The sequence below is a fragment of the Synchiropus splendidus genome, chromosome 5, assembly GCF_027744825.2.
Source record: "Synchiropus splendidus isolate RoL2022-P1 chromosome 5, RoL_Sspl_1.0, whole genome shotgun sequence".
Lineage (NCBI taxonomy): Eukaryota > Metazoa > Chordata > Actinopteri > Syngnathiformes > Callionymidae > Synchiropus > Synchiropus splendidus.
In genome coordinates, this window is record NC_071338.1 from 12304661 (window position 1) to 12319344 (window position 14684).

The 14684-nt window shown below is 45.8% G+C and overlaps 3 protein-coding genes across 5 annotated transcripts; 1 reads left to right on the forward strand and 2 right to left on the reverse strand.

The window, feature by feature from the left end:
- Positions 1 to 333: 333 nt before the first annotated feature.
- Positions 334 to 5191, reverse strand: zgc:112496 (uncharacterized protein LOC541336 homolog). Its single transcript, XM_053866227.1, has 5 exons — positions 2010 to 5191; positions 1206 to 1299; positions 953 to 1112; positions 633 to 785; positions 334 to 548 (listed from the first exon to the last, which is right to left on the reverse strand). Exons 1-5 carry the CDS (start codon positions 2135 to 2137, stop codon positions 382 to 384), a joined length of 702 nt encoding a protein of 233 aa, XP_053722202.1. The 5' UTR covers positions 2138 to 5191; the 3' UTR covers positions 334 to 381.
- Positions 2262 to 8542, forward strand: wdr24 (WD repeat domain 24). The gene is made up of 12 exons (XM_053866222.1): positions 2262 to 2325; positions 3055 to 3119; positions 3500 to 3583; positions 3683 to 4167; positions 4303 to 4480; positions 5004 to 5676; positions 5753 to 5865; positions 5943 to 6058; positions 6844 to 6948; positions 7012 to 7349; positions 7562 to 7746; positions 7968 to 8542. The coding sequence occupies exons 4-12, from the start codon at positions 3687 to 3689 to the stop codon at positions 8134 to 8136; spliced, it is 2358 nt and encodes a 785-aa protein (XP_053722197.1). The 5' UTR covers positions 2262 to 2325; positions 3055 to 3119; positions 3500 to 3583; positions 3683 to 3686; the 3' UTR covers positions 8137 to 8542.
- On the reverse strand, positions 8288 to 14527 carry anks3 (ankyrin repeat and sterile alpha motif domain containing 3). 3 transcript variants are annotated; one of them, XM_053866225.1, is made up of 16 exons: positions 14401 to 14527; positions 13304 to 13481; positions 13034 to 13232; positions 12338 to 12459; positions 12188 to 12269; positions 11993 to 12110; positions 11781 to 11930; positions 11519 to 11644; positions 11221 to 11336; positions 10985 to 11143; positions 10703 to 10827; positions 10491 to 10632; positions 9994 to 10240; positions 9873 to 9926; positions 9715 to 9807; positions 8288 to 9648 (listed from the first exon to the last, which is right to left on the reverse strand). In XM_053866225.1, exons 2-15 carry the CDS (start codon positions 13465 to 13467, stop codon positions 9728 to 9730), a joined length of 1884 nt encoding a protein of 627 aa, XP_053722200.1. In that variant the 5' UTR covers positions 13468 to 13481; positions 14401 to 14527; the 3' UTR covers positions 8288 to 9648; positions 9715 to 9727. The 3 variants fall into 3 exon arrangements, with proteins under 3 accessions (XP_053722200.1, XP_053722198.1, XP_053722201.1); XM_053866223.1 differs by having other exon boundaries at positions 8290 to 9648; positions 9715 to 9810; XM_053866226.1 differs by lacking the exons at positions 8288 to 9648; positions 9715 to 9807; positions 9873 to 9926 and having other exon boundaries at positions 10030 to 10275.
- Positions 14528 to 14684: the final 157 nt, after the last annotated feature.

Below are 14684 nucleotides of genomic sequence, written 5' to 3' on the forward strand. Positions count from 1 at the left end.
TACTTGGTCTTCAGTCAGAGTTGGCTCTGCTGGAAAAAGTGGTAAGTAGTAAGTAATGTTAGAAATACCTAGATCTTTTTGAATCCAGACCATAAAAATATGCTACATTTTAAACTGGCTTTCTCTCTTGACAATGTAAAATTGTTCAATTACTTGGAGTGTTCTTGTGTCCAGGTCAAATGTTTAAAGATGACAGCGAAGTGACTCCACTTGAATAATATTTTGAATCTTATTAGAGTACAATTCTTCAGTGTACATTGTGCTTGTAATATTCAGACCAACATACAAAGTCCAACATCTGTTGTGAATATTTGGTTTAAAAATAGACTTTATTCATAAGGAAACAGACAAAAGCATTTGTTGGGAAACAATGACATATTTTCACTTGCTTTTAAGCCTCTTAGCTGGTCTCTGATCAGCGCCTGCACTCTCCTTCACACTCTTCACATCAACCTCCATGAGAGCTGGATGCTGCAGCTGCATGCCGATGGTCCACGCCCACAAACACAGCTCCACTCTGTGGGGGGTCCAGTCCTGCGTGGGGTCCACTGAGGACAAGAATCGACTCATTACCACCAATTCTGGCAGCCAAAGAAAATGCAAAGCTGTTTTTGAGTTGGTCTCTTCTGCACCTTTGGTTAGCCTTTCTGTCCTCTTCACCATCTCGTCCAGATACAGTGTGTAGTGTTTGGCTGTGTACTGGATGGGCTTCAGTCCCGGAACACTCTCCATGGCTTCATCAGACATGAATGCAGCCAGATCAGGAGCTCCGGCCGCCAGCACAGCTGGAATAAAACGGACAGCAACGCTAAGATGACTTGGTCAGCATCAAATGCACGTAGATAAAAAAGAAGCCCCAACCTCAGTGGAGCATTTGATCAATTCTTAAGCACATGTCACTCTTCGGCACACAGGATGGATAAAGTGTGTTTTTATACCGTTTTGTGCTAACCTGACGCCGTGGCAGGGCCAACTCCTTTCAGAGTGCTGAGCTCGGTAATGGCTGCCAGCACGTCAGGCAGCAGGAGGAAGGCCTTTCTGGAACATTTCTCTACAGTGTCCGCACAGTTGGACGCCACGAGCTGCTGCAGTCGAGGCCGGAACTTCCCTCTCTGCAGTCACAGTAGTGGCAACTGAGAAAATACACAACTCATCGGAAGTAAAAGAGGCACAACATGTGCGTGACAAATACGTGACCAACCTACCGTGAGTTTCCACTCCATCAGTTTCACCATCTCTGACAGTGTTATGTATCTCTGTGCTCGAGACGAAATCAGTGAGGGAAGCTCCTCTTGGTACCTGAACACCAAAGTACACAAATCTGGATTATTATTCGCATGAGATTTTGGAATTATATAAGCACATTATTTGAGTTTTTAAGGAGAAACAACTCCTTTCTATGCAGAGAGGCGAGAACTTGACCTACTGACTCCACTTGGTGACTGAGCTTATTATGATTCAAGGTCTGTCACCACATTGAATTTTCTGCCCACCTCTTGAATTAAGCATCCCCTGGTAATGGAATGTGAGGCATCGGCTCATTCCTCCACGGGATTCACAATTTAAGATTTAAAACTTTTTTGCAGTTTCCTGCTTTCATATAGACCAATCGATCAAGCATCAATTCTAATTCATACATATGCAAATCATGTTGGAAAGCATGATCCAGATGACTTTACCCAGCTGAACCAAAGGTTTCATAATAAAGGTCCAAAAGATAATGGTAAAGCTTTCATTACAATAACTTCTCTATGACCACAACATCCATCAATAGCTAATGTGAATGAATGGAAAATAGCAGCGTTAAAGGTGAACAGAAGATGGCACAGTAAAACATAAAAATAAACCGAGTGTTTTTTATTTTAAAAAAATCACGAGTTATTTAAAGCAAGAGTAATAATCATCTACTGTACGGTTACGTGCAAACGCTGAATCAAATCACGCCTTATTTCAAACTTCAAATCTTTGTAAAGCGGGAGCTGTTTTGGAGCCTAAGGCAATGACGTTACCACTTCTCCAAGTCGAGCAGTTTCCCCGGTGGTTTCTTGGCTGAACTCTTGTCTTTGACCACACTCCAGTACTGATCGAACACTGTCCTCCATGTGACTGGGTCGTCGCAGTTGAACAGAGCAGCCATGGCAGCTCACACGACGAGCTTCCGCACAAAGTAAAAAGAAGACGATACACGATTTGTTTATTGGAACTAACGCTATACTCGCGCACTGACACTTACGCAGCTTCCGATTGAACGACGCGCGTGTCGGAAATCTCGCGAGAACACATAAGAAAACACTTCCGGTGCTACGAGCTATGAGCAAGTTTAAGGTTAGGCACCCGATTTCTTTCCTTTCAAGTCTAGTCTTGGCGTAGTCATCTACCCAACACGTACAGCCAACGGTTGTTTACATGTTGTAGTTGTTTGAAGCACATATATTTATTCGTTAACCCTTAAGCCTGCATCAGCAGACCTGCCTGTTAGCGTTAGCATCCTAGCGTTGTTTATGAAGCAGCGAGTGTTCGCCAGATGTCACAATGAAAAAGTGATGTTTACCCATAACTGTCTTAAACAAGACACTAAAAACCTGAGGTCTACAAACACACAGTGCTGCGCTGTCCTTATAGAATAACCGAATGTGGAAGAATCAACAGTGTACACAAGGAAATGACTAAAACAAAACAGACGAAAACTGTGCCGAAGGTCGTAGCGTTTGCTGCGCAGTGTGTGCAAGTTGAATTTAAATGTGGGGGAAGTCGTTTCAAATTTGGTTACTTTAAAGATGATATCTAGTTATTCTACTGCACGCTACCATACTTTTATATACAAAGTGTTACCACAGCATTGTTATGGGTTGTTGTTTTACGTAACAACATAATAATGCGTTAAATTCCTTAAAGTTCTTTTAAAAAATGGTATAAAATCATGGCTGATTATCTCTTATGTTTAATAAAAAAACATATAGTCGTGTTTTTATTATTATTATGATTATTATTGGAGGGGGGTTCAGACGTCAAACACCAGTGCTGTCTTGCTTAAAAGTTTGTGCTTGTTGTCAGGTTTTCTTTGCTGGAAACCCATGAAGTGAATTCACACTACGACCAGGACGCCCATTCTCCAAAAAGTAAGTTCTCACGCTGTTTGGTTTCGGAAGTAATGTTGATTTGCCTCAAAATACTGCACAATTCTATTTATCTATTCTGCGTTAACTTGTGTATAAACTTGTCGTAAAATGAACAAAGCATACCTGTTATGCTTTTGGTATAAGGATATTAAGGTAATGCAAGTAAGGGATTGGCAAAAATATTTGAGATAAATAGCTTATCTGAAGTATTCCGCCCTCTTGAAATGAACTAATACCTGCTTAAATGGCTGCAGCCCCCATCCTTCTTGATGGGACATGCTTTGTTGTCACAATGGTGCCCCCTGTTGGTGTACTTTGGAACGTCTATGAGAGTCCATCAGTGTTCAGTCACTTGATGACTGTGTGTTGTCTCCATGCAGTGATAAACTCGCATCTTGTGGTGGGTAACTCAGTGGCCGACCATCAACTGTGGGTGACCTTGGAAAATTTGTCCTAAATAAAAGGTAAAAATAAGATGCGGAGCCTGACTCGAAGCCTTTCATTAGCTATTGTTTGTTGCCCACTTGTTTGTTTTATGCTGAAGTTGTTTTGTGACATTAAAGGAACATGGACAAGATGGCACGGGTCACCACCGCCCTAGGCAACAGTGCCATCAGTGGCCGAACCATGTTCTGCCACTTGGATGCTCCTGCCAATGCCATCAGCGTGTGCCGAGATGCCACACAGGTGGTGGTGGCTGGTCGCAACATTTTCAAGATCTATGCCCTCGAGGAAGAGCAGTTTGTGGAGAAACTAAACCTGCGTGTGGGTCGCAAACCGTCTCTGAACTTCAGCTGCGCCGACGTCATGTGGCACCAAATGGAAGAGAACTTGCTGGCCACCGCTGCTACAAACGGGGCAGTGGTCACCTGGGACCTTGGGAAACCCTCTCGGAACAAGCAGGACCAGTTGTTCACTGAACACAAGCGAACTGTGAACAAGGTGTGTTTCCATCCCACCGAAGTTTACATGCTTCTCAGCGGCTCGCAGGATGGATTCATGAAGTGTTTCGACTTGCGGAAGAAGGAGTCTGTCAGCACTTTCTCTGGTAAATAATGCCTGGCTCATGAACAGTTTGCTGTTTAAGAGCATTGACTTGGACTAATATCATTTTTCCTCCAACTGATGTGATCAATATTGTAGTCCACGTCACCACGTCCTGCATATTGCTTCTCACTCACAGGGCAGTCGGAAAGTGTGAGGGATGTCCAGTTCAGCATGAAGGATTACCACACTTTTGCTGCTTCCTTTGAGAACGGCAACGTCCAGCTTTGGGACATCAGGCGACCTGACCGCTACGAGCGAATGTTCACTGCCCACACTGGTCCTGTGTTCTGCTGCGACTGGCACCCAGATGACAGGTAAACCTGTTTGAACTGTTGCCAATAAGCAAATAAGATCGGTTTCTGTTTTTATTTAAGTTCTAGTCTCGCTCTATAACAAAGGCATCACTACGGGTGAAACTATTAAATCTAAATTGTGGTAATATCATAGACTTGATCTTTAATCCTATTCATGTGTACAGTCATAAAAGTTGTCTGCTGTCTTTGTTTATTCAACGTTGTATAGTATCGAGACCCGCAGATAAACTCCGGTTGAATATGAACAGTGGCAAGTGGGAGAAGGCTAGTAATCGTGACCATAGAATTTACATTGATTTCCTTTGTGCGTCAACCATATTCCCCCACTTATCTTTAACAAACACTAAAAGATGAACACATTCAATGCTGCTAAAGTCGAAAGTAATACCTTGATTCAAATGATGCGATAAAGGAGTTGAAATGCCGTTGTGAACGGTTGTGAACAGTAAGAAACTGCAGCAGTAAGAAACAGCAGAGAAATGTCAAACCATTACTAGGGTCACCACATATGTACCTGTTGTAGGGGCTGGCTGGCCACCGGAGGCAGAGACAAGATGGTGAAGGTGTGGGACATGACTACAAACCGTGCAAAGGAGATCTACTGTGTCCAAACCATCGCCTCAGTCGCACGAGTCAAGTGGCGCCCGGAGAGAAAGTTCCATCTGGCCACCTGCTCCATGATGGTGGACCACAACATCTACGTGTGGGACGTCCGCCGACCCTTTATTCCCTTTGCAACCTTTGAAGAACACAAAGATGTGACTACTGGAATTGTGTGGCGTCATCAGCACAACCCACACTTCCTTCTCTCTGGCTCTAAAGACAGCACCCTCTATCAGCACATGTTCAAAGATGCTACACGGCCTGTGGACAAAGCTAACCCTGAGGGCCTGTGCTTCGGCCTGTTTGGTGACCTGGCCTTTGCTGCCAAGGAGAGTCTGATCAGCAGCGAGGCCAACAGGAAGCCGTACCCTGCCGGCGACCGCCGCTACCCCATCTTTTTCTTCAAGAAGCCAGACCCAACAGAACAATTTGCCCACGTGTCCAGTGCTCTCAGTGTCTTTGAGACCGACTTGGACTGCAACCGCATGGACTGGTTTGTGAAGACAGCACAACTGTATCTCCTCAGTGGAAAACCGTTTACTGATCTGTGTGATCACAATGCCAAAGTGGCCCGTGAGCTCAAACGACCTCAGGTCAGTTGGATGAAATGCTTAACTATTTTCTTGTAATGTAATGCTAACTCTGTTCTGTTCATTTCCTGACGCAAAGGTATCTACTACGTGGACCATGCTGCGAATTATGTTCTCGGACCCGGCAAACCTCAACACACCAGCTTCGAACCACAACCTCAATAAACTTGGCGCTTTGCCACTAATGAACAGGTGAGCATTTTTCATTTCTGATTATTAAAAACCATGGGTCAGTAGTGTTTGTGCTAACACGTCAGACCTGCTCTCAGTTTCAGCATGAAGGATATGAGCACAGAGGGTCGACTGGAGCGAAGTAAAGTGGACAGCAGACAGGACATCCTCCACATGGACCCTGGAAGCTCTCACATGAACAACAACAATGAAGGTGAGTGTACTGTACTGTACTGAGAGAGGAGTCTGGGCCAGGGGGCCATATGCGGCTCTTTGCCTGTACTTTTGTGGCCCTTCTGAGGTCAGACAAAAAAATTATACAACTGATCATAATTTTTCAGCCATTTTTTCCCCGTGTCTGTTTTAGCAAGTGGTGGCTAGTAAATATAACACATTCATGGCTAAATTTTTGTTTCTTCTTTTTGTTTATCAATGACTGTTTTCCTCAAAATTTGTTGAAAGAAAATTCCAAATATATTTGGAAATAAATTGCCTTTTTATCTTAGACGTTCGGTCCATAGTTTTATTATGATTTATATTCAAATAAGATGCATGTAAAAAAATTATTGGTGTCATGCCATATTTCCACTTCTTAATATCCTTGATTCCACTGAATATTTAATGGTTCATTTCGTTACTTAAGATTTTTTTCCATCACATTTCATAGTCATCGCCGCCTTTCTTTTGGCTTGATGGCCCCTCACAACAGTCACAGTTTATAATGTGGCCCTTTAGGAAATGTAACTGCCCACCACTCGGTTAGACTGATAATGTTGCTGCAACCTTTGTCAAACTGTGTCGATAACACACCCTGTAGGATCCACACAGTTTTAAATATATGAGAACCGTATTGTTGTACACAATGTATTTGACTCCAGTTCCACTGCTCCGGGCAGCTTTCAGAGCAACACAACAAGTCTAAAAGATGAAGATGTAGAGAGCAGTGTAGGACTGGTGCTTAGCCAATAGGTAAATCTCACTGGTCAAAATGTTCTCTAGAAAATGAGGAAACGGAGGGAAGTGACGGCCAAACCGAATACATGTTTGGAGATGCCGAACTGGACGATGATGACCTTTATTCCGTGGAGCATGACAATCAAACAGGTGAGGTGCGCTGAATTCTGAAGGCGTCATTACAAGGTAACTGACGGAGGTGTGTGGCCACAGAGGAGCAGGAGTACACGCTGCCTCAGGAGGCGTTCCAGCTGCGTCATGAGATCATGGACAACCCCTCCGCGCCTGAGCACCTGCAACAGGACAAGGCAGACTCACCACACGTCAGCAGCAATGAAGCGGAGGTCATGTGTCTGACGCCCATCGAGTCGTTCTCCCTCATCTCCATCTCGCAGCCGCTCTTCAGCCCTCACCTGCCTGCCAGCTTCTTCTGTCCCATCGTCAAGGAGATGCTGAGCTACTACGCAGAGCAGGGTGATGTGCAGATGGCGGTGTCTGTGCTCATTGTTCTTGGAGACCGAATCCGAAAAGAGGTCGACGAACTCACCCAGGTATGTTGATGGAAAAGGTGGTTCCCGTTTGTGCTGTTTTCAGGAGGAAAAATCCTGAATTGAATTGAAGTAGTGGGAGGCCTGATTTTTTTTTTTTTCATAAAGATCTGTTGGCAAGGTTACAGTTCTAATTCTGAACATGTGGTCAAACAGAATGTTAAAACAAAGTTGAACTCAAAACCCTGACAGCGAGTGGTGTGTGCTGGTTCCAGGAGCACTGGTACATGTCCTACATCGACTTGCTGCAGCGCTTTGAGCTCTGGAACGTCTCCAATGAGGTCATCAAGTTGAGCACATGCAGCGCCATCACTTGTCTGAACCAGACCTCCACCACGCTGCACATCAACTGCAGCAACTGCAAGCGGCCTATGAGCAACAAGGGCTGGATCTGTGACAGGTATGGACACCAGTGCAACTACCACTGTTCTCACCTTGGTCTTCCATTGTGTTTTCAGTCAGCTCTTTGAGTAGTTTTGTATAAGTTGTGCTCAGCTTTGTTGGGCCGACTTTTTGTTACAGCCGAAGGTCACTTGATCTAACATACCATCCATTGTTATTTATGCATCATTTGACTTAGGATTGTGGTCTATGAGGTGTTTTTGTTTTGTGCCTCTCCAGGTGTCGCCAGTGTGCAAGTGTGTGTGCGGTGTGCCACCATGTGGTGAAGGGGCTGTTTGTGTGGTGTCAGGGTTGCAGCCACGGCGGGCATCTAGAGCACATGATGGACTGGCTGAAAGGCAATGCCCATTGTCCTGCTGGCTGCGGTCACCTGTGTGAGTACACCTGAGACACAGCCAGTGTCAGGCACGAGACATTTTTGATGTGTCTACGTGAGTTGAGGTTTCAGTCACCATGGAAACAGACTTGGGATTTGATGACACACCTGACAGGCCGCCTGAGGATCATATTGTCCTTCCTGTACCACCACAGAGGCCTTCACTGTCACTGGAGTTTTTCTCTTGAATATGCTGCATTGGACATTGTTTTTTTTTTTTAATTCACAGTCTTTACGGACATTATACCTTCTTCATCCAGCTGTACATAATCAGACTATTAAATAATCACAAGAAATTATTATATATTTGAGACCTCACAGTCATACATTCTGACCAACTCATCAATTCAAGTCAGTTTGTTTTGTCACTTTTTTTTTTATTAAAATGTAAATCTCTGCCATCTCAGACTCATTTGTACTTGAATGATACTCTGACAATTATTACCTCTTGATAGCTTCCAAGCCCCAGGCAGGTCATTCACAGAACTGTACTGACCATAATGGACATTCGTCCCATTAGCCTTAGCTCGCCAATTGGTCCTTAACATACAGTGTGAGAGGTGCATCGACAATGCACAGCGTAGAGCGGTTATCTGCCTTGTTATCTATTCAGTCAGACCGAAGAGAGCCACTGGACCAAAGAATGCTCTCAGCAGTGGCTTCACCGTCGGCTCCATCTTCTCCAACATCATCAAAAGTGAGCAGAATTATCATGAGATCCTGTATCCATTGGCATTCAAGACGTGTTTGAAACACATTATATTCCATTCTCTCAGTGTTTCAGCCCAGCTGTCATCACATGTAGCATGGATGTGGCAACACAGATAAACCCCTTCTGTGGGATGATTTACCCCAAGTGTGAGCAGATGATGCCAGCAGCACATATTCACTCAATACAAATCAGTTAGGACCAGACCCTGCATGTCACAGTCACAGCATTTTGTTCCTTTCTTTAGAGACTGGAATGTATTCCACGCGGTCACATTCCTATTCCTGTTTTTGAAGATAACAGTCCACACTGCAGGTTTTCAATGGCCTCTCTGAAAAGACAAATTCTAGTCTCAAAGTCTCAAGTTCTAATGGGCTGGTTCTGGAACCCATTCTTCCCGCCCTGTTGTAGGAGATGAGCAGCAGCAAAGTGGCTCACCTCGACTTCATAAACATTTACTGTTGCATTTTTTTTACTGATTCATTACACAAGTGTTGACATTCCCCCCTCCAGAGCTGCTGTTTTTTCAACAAACATTTCTCTATCAGGAGTTTTGGTAAAAACCTGATGGCCCACGCTCACGTTCTCAGGTGCTGAGATCGGGTCAGGATCAGCTCCTTTCTAGCGCAAGCGGGAAGTTTGAGCTTCTCTCCGCCTGCTTGTCATGTCCCGGGAGGAACCGTCCGATGTGTGAACATCTTCTTGAGCTCAGGTCCACCAGCCAGGTGAGCTGCCACTTGCTCCAGTTCTGGTCGGCTCTCACGTCTCTGTGATAGTACAGGGTGGTGAATCACCCTCCGTCGATATCGAAGCCTCTGTAGCGACAGACGTGAACTCACTTGGGTTCGTAAGAGCTTCCACAGTGCTCAGGTCCCACTTACCTGAGTGCCCGTGTCACGGTCTCTCCCAGCTGTCTGAGACCTTCTCTGAAGCACTGAGTCTCCTCAGACTTTGCAGTACAGTTTGTAAAGTTCCTGCTGTTGAAGCAAATACTAAATGAGACTCTCTGCCCGTCACTGAACTGCTCAATGACTCTTACCGAGTTCTTCTTCATAGGAGTCCAGTTTCTTCAGATGCTCAGCTACAATGGGACCTGCCAGACAACTAGTTAATTGTCAAAAGCAGGTGAAGCCACTTTCTCAAAACAAACTTGGACTTGCCTCTTTGGGCCTCCGCGTGTGAACGGTCGTTCTCCTCAGCAGCGAGACAGGACAGCAGTTGAGAGCGACTGGCTCGAACTTTGGCCAACATGGCGTTCATGTCTTGAGCCAGTTTGTGGATCTCCACCAGCTCGCCATGGACCCGCCTCCAGGCCATCTTGTCCTCCATCAGGCATCCCTCCATTACGGTCCGCAGCTCCTTCTCCTGGGACACCTGACTCTGCAGACTCTCCACCTCCTCGCAGCGCTGCCCGTCAGACACGAGTCACAAAAACATTCACCCTGTGAGAGTGGAACCTCAACACTTTAATTCCGTTAAGCAGGTACTATATTGTCACAAACGCTCTTCAGAGCACATGGAATCCGCTCAGGGCAAGCCAGTTTTATAGCTCCCCCGAGAGGCTGTCAATCCACATTTTGTTATTCCTTGCCAATTCTGAGAGTCATATTCGATGTGAAGGTGCGTGTGCAGTACGGCATTGATGAAGGTTACTAACTTTGTGCAATTGAATAGCCATCTCCTGCATCTCAGCCTCCAGTTGGTCCGCGTAGGCTTGCTCCAGGGCGTCACTCGGAGGTCGCGCGCCGCTGTGCCATCGAGCAATTGCGGACGTCATCTTTCGCTTTGGTCCAAACAGCCTGTCGGTGAGCGAATCTGTGAGACCTTCAGTGGTAAAATGATAAAATGAGGTGAAGAAACGTGTCTCACGTGATGCCGATCTCTTTGAGGTCGTTCTCTGTCAGCGTGAGGAAGATCCGCAGGTCGACATCCTGCTCCTCCAGCAGCGGCAGGTACTTGGAGAAGCCGATCTGGTCGAGGAACTCTGCCAGGTCCTGACAGGAAGAGGACAGTTAAAGAGAGAGAAAGAGACTTCACCCGCCATCTTGGAATGCCCTGCTAACTCCGACTGAGGCGGTCACAGGGCAGCATCTCCTCCACATACACCCTTAGCTGATCCAATAATCCTTTGCTTCAATTCCAAACACTTGCCTTGGGTCCAGTGTAGGAAGGCGGAGGGTTGACATGAGAGTGAACGCTACAGTTTCCTGCAGTGCTGCTATGTGCCGTGTCGTTTCCATGGCGACTCTTTCCTTTCTGGTGATGAGTCTTGTTGATTTTGCGAGAACTCTTTTTACACTGGTCAGAGTCCTGCCAGGGAGAGACAGCGTGTGTTTTAAAAAGTGAGATGTGAGGAGAGAGTGCAGAACGGTGCGGTGATGGATGACCTCGTTGCTCTCCACCGATCCCTCCCAGCCCAGGCCCATCACGTGAGGCAAGCTCTCGCTGCTGCTGCCGCTGCTCCTCATGGTCGGCATGTCGTTGTCAAAGAACGGGCTGTCATCTGTCAACAGGTCACAGCTAGTTTTTCACTCTCTCTCTCTGCCACACCTGAACGTGTTTTGGATTCAGGAGTTTTTTTGGAGCAGATTCATGGTAAGAAAGCATGAAGCCTCCCGAATGACTGAAGAGAGGAGTCAAATAAAGCAACCTATCTAATGTGGTGTCCACACAGCAACAACACACCTCTGCTGCTGTTGCTCTGACCGTCCAACTCGTTGATGGGGGAGGTGACGTCACGATAACGAATCCCCCCGGTCTGTTCGCCAGTGTCACGGAAGGTCACGTAACCTGGCGGCATGGACGGAGACTCTGGGGAAATGAGAAGCAGGAGAAATCCTCAGGTCATTCATGTCTCGCACCTACCTTCACTGGTGAGTCACAGGACTGCACCTCAGTAAGACTATTTCTCTACTCTGTGCTGGACAAATATCTGATGTGACCCTACCACACAGTTTTGGAGCACTTCCCACTCGGAACTTGGCAATGGCTTGTGGTCCATCATGGATGCTCACTCCTTTCGCTCGGTTGCGGCTGGGCCTTGACCTGGGAGGTGCATTATCTGACTCCTCAGAGGAGCTGTGGTCGTCGAAATGTCCTGAAGAAGAAGTCACAGTAAAGTCGCGACAACTAAGTGAACAGGAAGGTAGAGATCTGTACCTGCTTTGAGTCTGGGGGCGCGAGAGTCGATGAGACTGACAATCTTGGTGTAGCCGTACATCATGGCCAAAGCCCGGGCTGTCTCGCCCTTGGCATTCCGCTCGTCTACTTTCACTTTCTGTTGAAGATCCAACACAAAAGTTCGCGTTACTGAATCCTGTTCAGGTCCATGATTGTACAGAGTCCCACACTCACCTGGTCCAGAAGATACTGAACAATGATTTCATGTCCTGAAGCAGCCGCCTCCATCAGTGGAGTGAACCCAGACCCCGGCTCTCTGCAGGGAGGGAAAACCTCCAGCATTTTGTTGGAAACATCAGAGTGAAGGTGAGCGAAGAAACTCACTTCACGTTGGCGTCAGCCTTATTGTCCAGCAAGAACTTGACCATCTGCTGGTGACCAGTGCCAGTGCAGTGGAAGAGAGCCGTCCATCCCCGAACATCCTTCAACTCCAGCTCTGCCCCTTGCTATTGACACAAAAACCACATCTATCAAAGAGGACTCTTCAATTTCTGATATGCTCAGATATATGCAACCTTGCTCACATACAGGGAAGCATCTAGTGTGGACCTTAAAGTTTCAGTTTCCAGGCCCACTATTCGGAACAACAAGAGCACAGTAATGGGTGGGTTGATAGCCGTCGTCACCATTGTGGTGGCCCGGAATAAAGAGACAAAAACAACGTAGAAGAGGAACGTCAACAGTCAGTGGTCAATTCATTACCACGTAGGGGGTCGCTGAGTCTACTAGGTCGTGAGACATGAAACAAGTCGCATGCTCTCTTTGAGATGGAAATGGTCGTCTTGATTCCCTGCAACCATCATGAGCAAACAAGGTGGTGCAAACTGAAGGGCTGTCATGTTAATGAAACGGCACCCGGTGAAATCTCACACCTCCCATTTGTATGCAAGTTTAGAGGACTCAAGGCCACTTCTCTAAAAGATCCAGTTTTTCAAGTCATCGCTGTTGAATTATGCACCTCTCTATCAGGGTTGAAAGAGAAGTTTACCACTGTGTTTTCTGAGTGAGTCTGTTCAGTACCTGAAGCAGGAAGTAGGCGATGCTTTCGTTCCCGCAACTCGCCGCCAGCATCAGAGGAGTCAGTCCTTTAGCAGTTGTGGCGTTTACGTTCACTCCTGCCTCCAGCAGAAGGTTGACTATGTTGTCATGGCCGATGTACGAGGCGTACATGAGCGGGGTCCACCCCCCCATGTTCTTTCCATTCAGGTCCATTTCCTGTCTGAACACCAACAGCCTTTCAAAATCAGGTTTCTCCAGACAAAGCGATTGCCATTGCTGAACGAGTCTCACTTGATACACTCAGCCACCACATCGTACTGTCCAATAGAGCAGGCGGTGTGCAGGTCCAGGGGGACGTTGAGCTCCTCAGGCCGCACCAGAGAGTCACCCAGCCACAGAGACAGACTGGAGCCCAGCTGCTCCGACTCACTGGCCTCATCACTCAGCTCAGACATCGTCTACGTTGGATCTAAAATAGTTTGGATGGTTAATAATTATCAGTCGTTTTTGTCTATGGGACAGGCTATTTTTATTTTGAATTATGAACAAAGCTACAATTGATTGGCAGACAAATGCTGCCACTATGTTTCACAATAAACATCAACAGCTTGAGATTGTAGTGTTGTTTTATGTGGCGCGGGAATCCTTAATGCTGGAGTATTTAGACTTGACAGAAGAAAGTTGTTCCACAATCGAATCCTCTCAACCAAACTACTGAGATCACCTCATAGATGGATAGGTGTAACATGTGTACATATCATGGTAGACATATTATGGTAGGATAATGTGCTGTTTTGTCGGTTTAACGTTCGAAATGAGATTACTATTGTTGAATTTGATCATTTGAAAGTGAATGGATTTAATGATGCTTTTGAGTTTTACTTTGGCTTAGCTTGTTTTTATTCTGTATCCTTCTCCATTAGCTTTAGCGGACACAATAAGGGTCTGAGTTAAAAGTTGTAATAATAATTCATTTGTTCTCAGGTGCATCTACTCAAACGAATGGTGTGTTTACAATGTATATTGTAAAGAAGTACGGATCATCTTTTCGAAGTGAAGTGCGATTTGGAAGAAGATGTGCATAGCCAGGATCATTATTTTTTGTTTGAATGCTCAATATTTAACGACAACATAAGCAGGAAAGACATTCAAGTTGTTAGCTGACTTCTTATACAGTCGGCTATATTAAAAATAACCCACACAGTTTTTCGCTATTTCAAACGACGTGTCTTTGGCGCTGAGGGTTCTTGGGCCGGGAGAAAAACATAATTATTGCCGATTTGGTGCAATTATACAACTATTATGGAGCTATTTTTGCGCAGTTTGCGTTAGCTTTGTTTTAGCGTCGACGGGCAGGCGGTTCAACAAGTTACCGTTCCTACACATACCTCACGAAGGTGTCTTTGAAGGGCTAACGGCGATCAAATATTCCAGAATGAAGCTTGTTGTCAGAGGAAAATGTTTTCTGAAGCAACTTAACTTTTTGTTAGGTCTCCCACCTAATACTGGTCGTGTTGAAACGCCACTTCCTGTAAGAAGGTTCCTGTTCCTTACCCCAACCCACAGATGATGTGACGCTTGAAAGTTTGGTTCTAATTTCACAATTGAACAAGGCACGACCTTAGCTACAAATCACTATGAAGACAGTCAGGTGTCGACCTTTTGAAACGTA

Coding starts and splice junctions, on each gene's coding strand:
- anks3 (XM_053866223.1), bottom strand. CDS start 13,467: ATGTCTGAGCTGAGTGATGAGGCCAGTGAGTCGGAGCAGCTGGGCTCC. Junction 11,931..11,992: donor CGCCCCCAGACTCAAAGCAG/GTACAGATCTCT, acceptor CTTCTTCTTCAG/GACATTTCGACGACCACAGC. Junction 10,828..10,984: donor CTTCCTACACTGGACCCAAG/GCAAGTGTTTGG, acceptor TCTTCCTGTCAG/GACCTGGCAGAGTTCCTCGA.
- zgc:112496 (XM_053866227.1), bottom strand. CDS start 2,137: ATGGCTGCTCTGTTCAACTGCGACGACCCAGTCACATGGAGGACAGTG. Junction 1,300..2,009: donor CTGCTCGACTTGGAGAAGTG/GTAACGTCATTG, acceptor TTTGGTGTTCAG/GTACCAAGAGGAGCTTCCCT. Junction 549..632: donor GACAGAAAGGCTAACCAAAG/GTGCAGAAGAGA, acceptor TCTTGTCCTCAG/TGGACCCCACGCAGGACTGG.
- wdr24 (XM_053866222.1), top strand. CDS start 3,687: ATGGACAAGATGGCACGGGTCACCACCGCCCTAGGCAACAGTGCCATC. Junction 5,677..5,752: donor GTGAGCTCAAACGACCTCAG/GTCAGTTGGATG, acceptor CCTGACGCAAAG/GTATCTACTACGTGGACCAT. Junction 5,866..5,942: donor GCTTTGCCACTAATGAACAG/GTGAGCATTTTT, acceptor ACCTGCTCTCAG/TTTCAGCATGAAGGATATGA.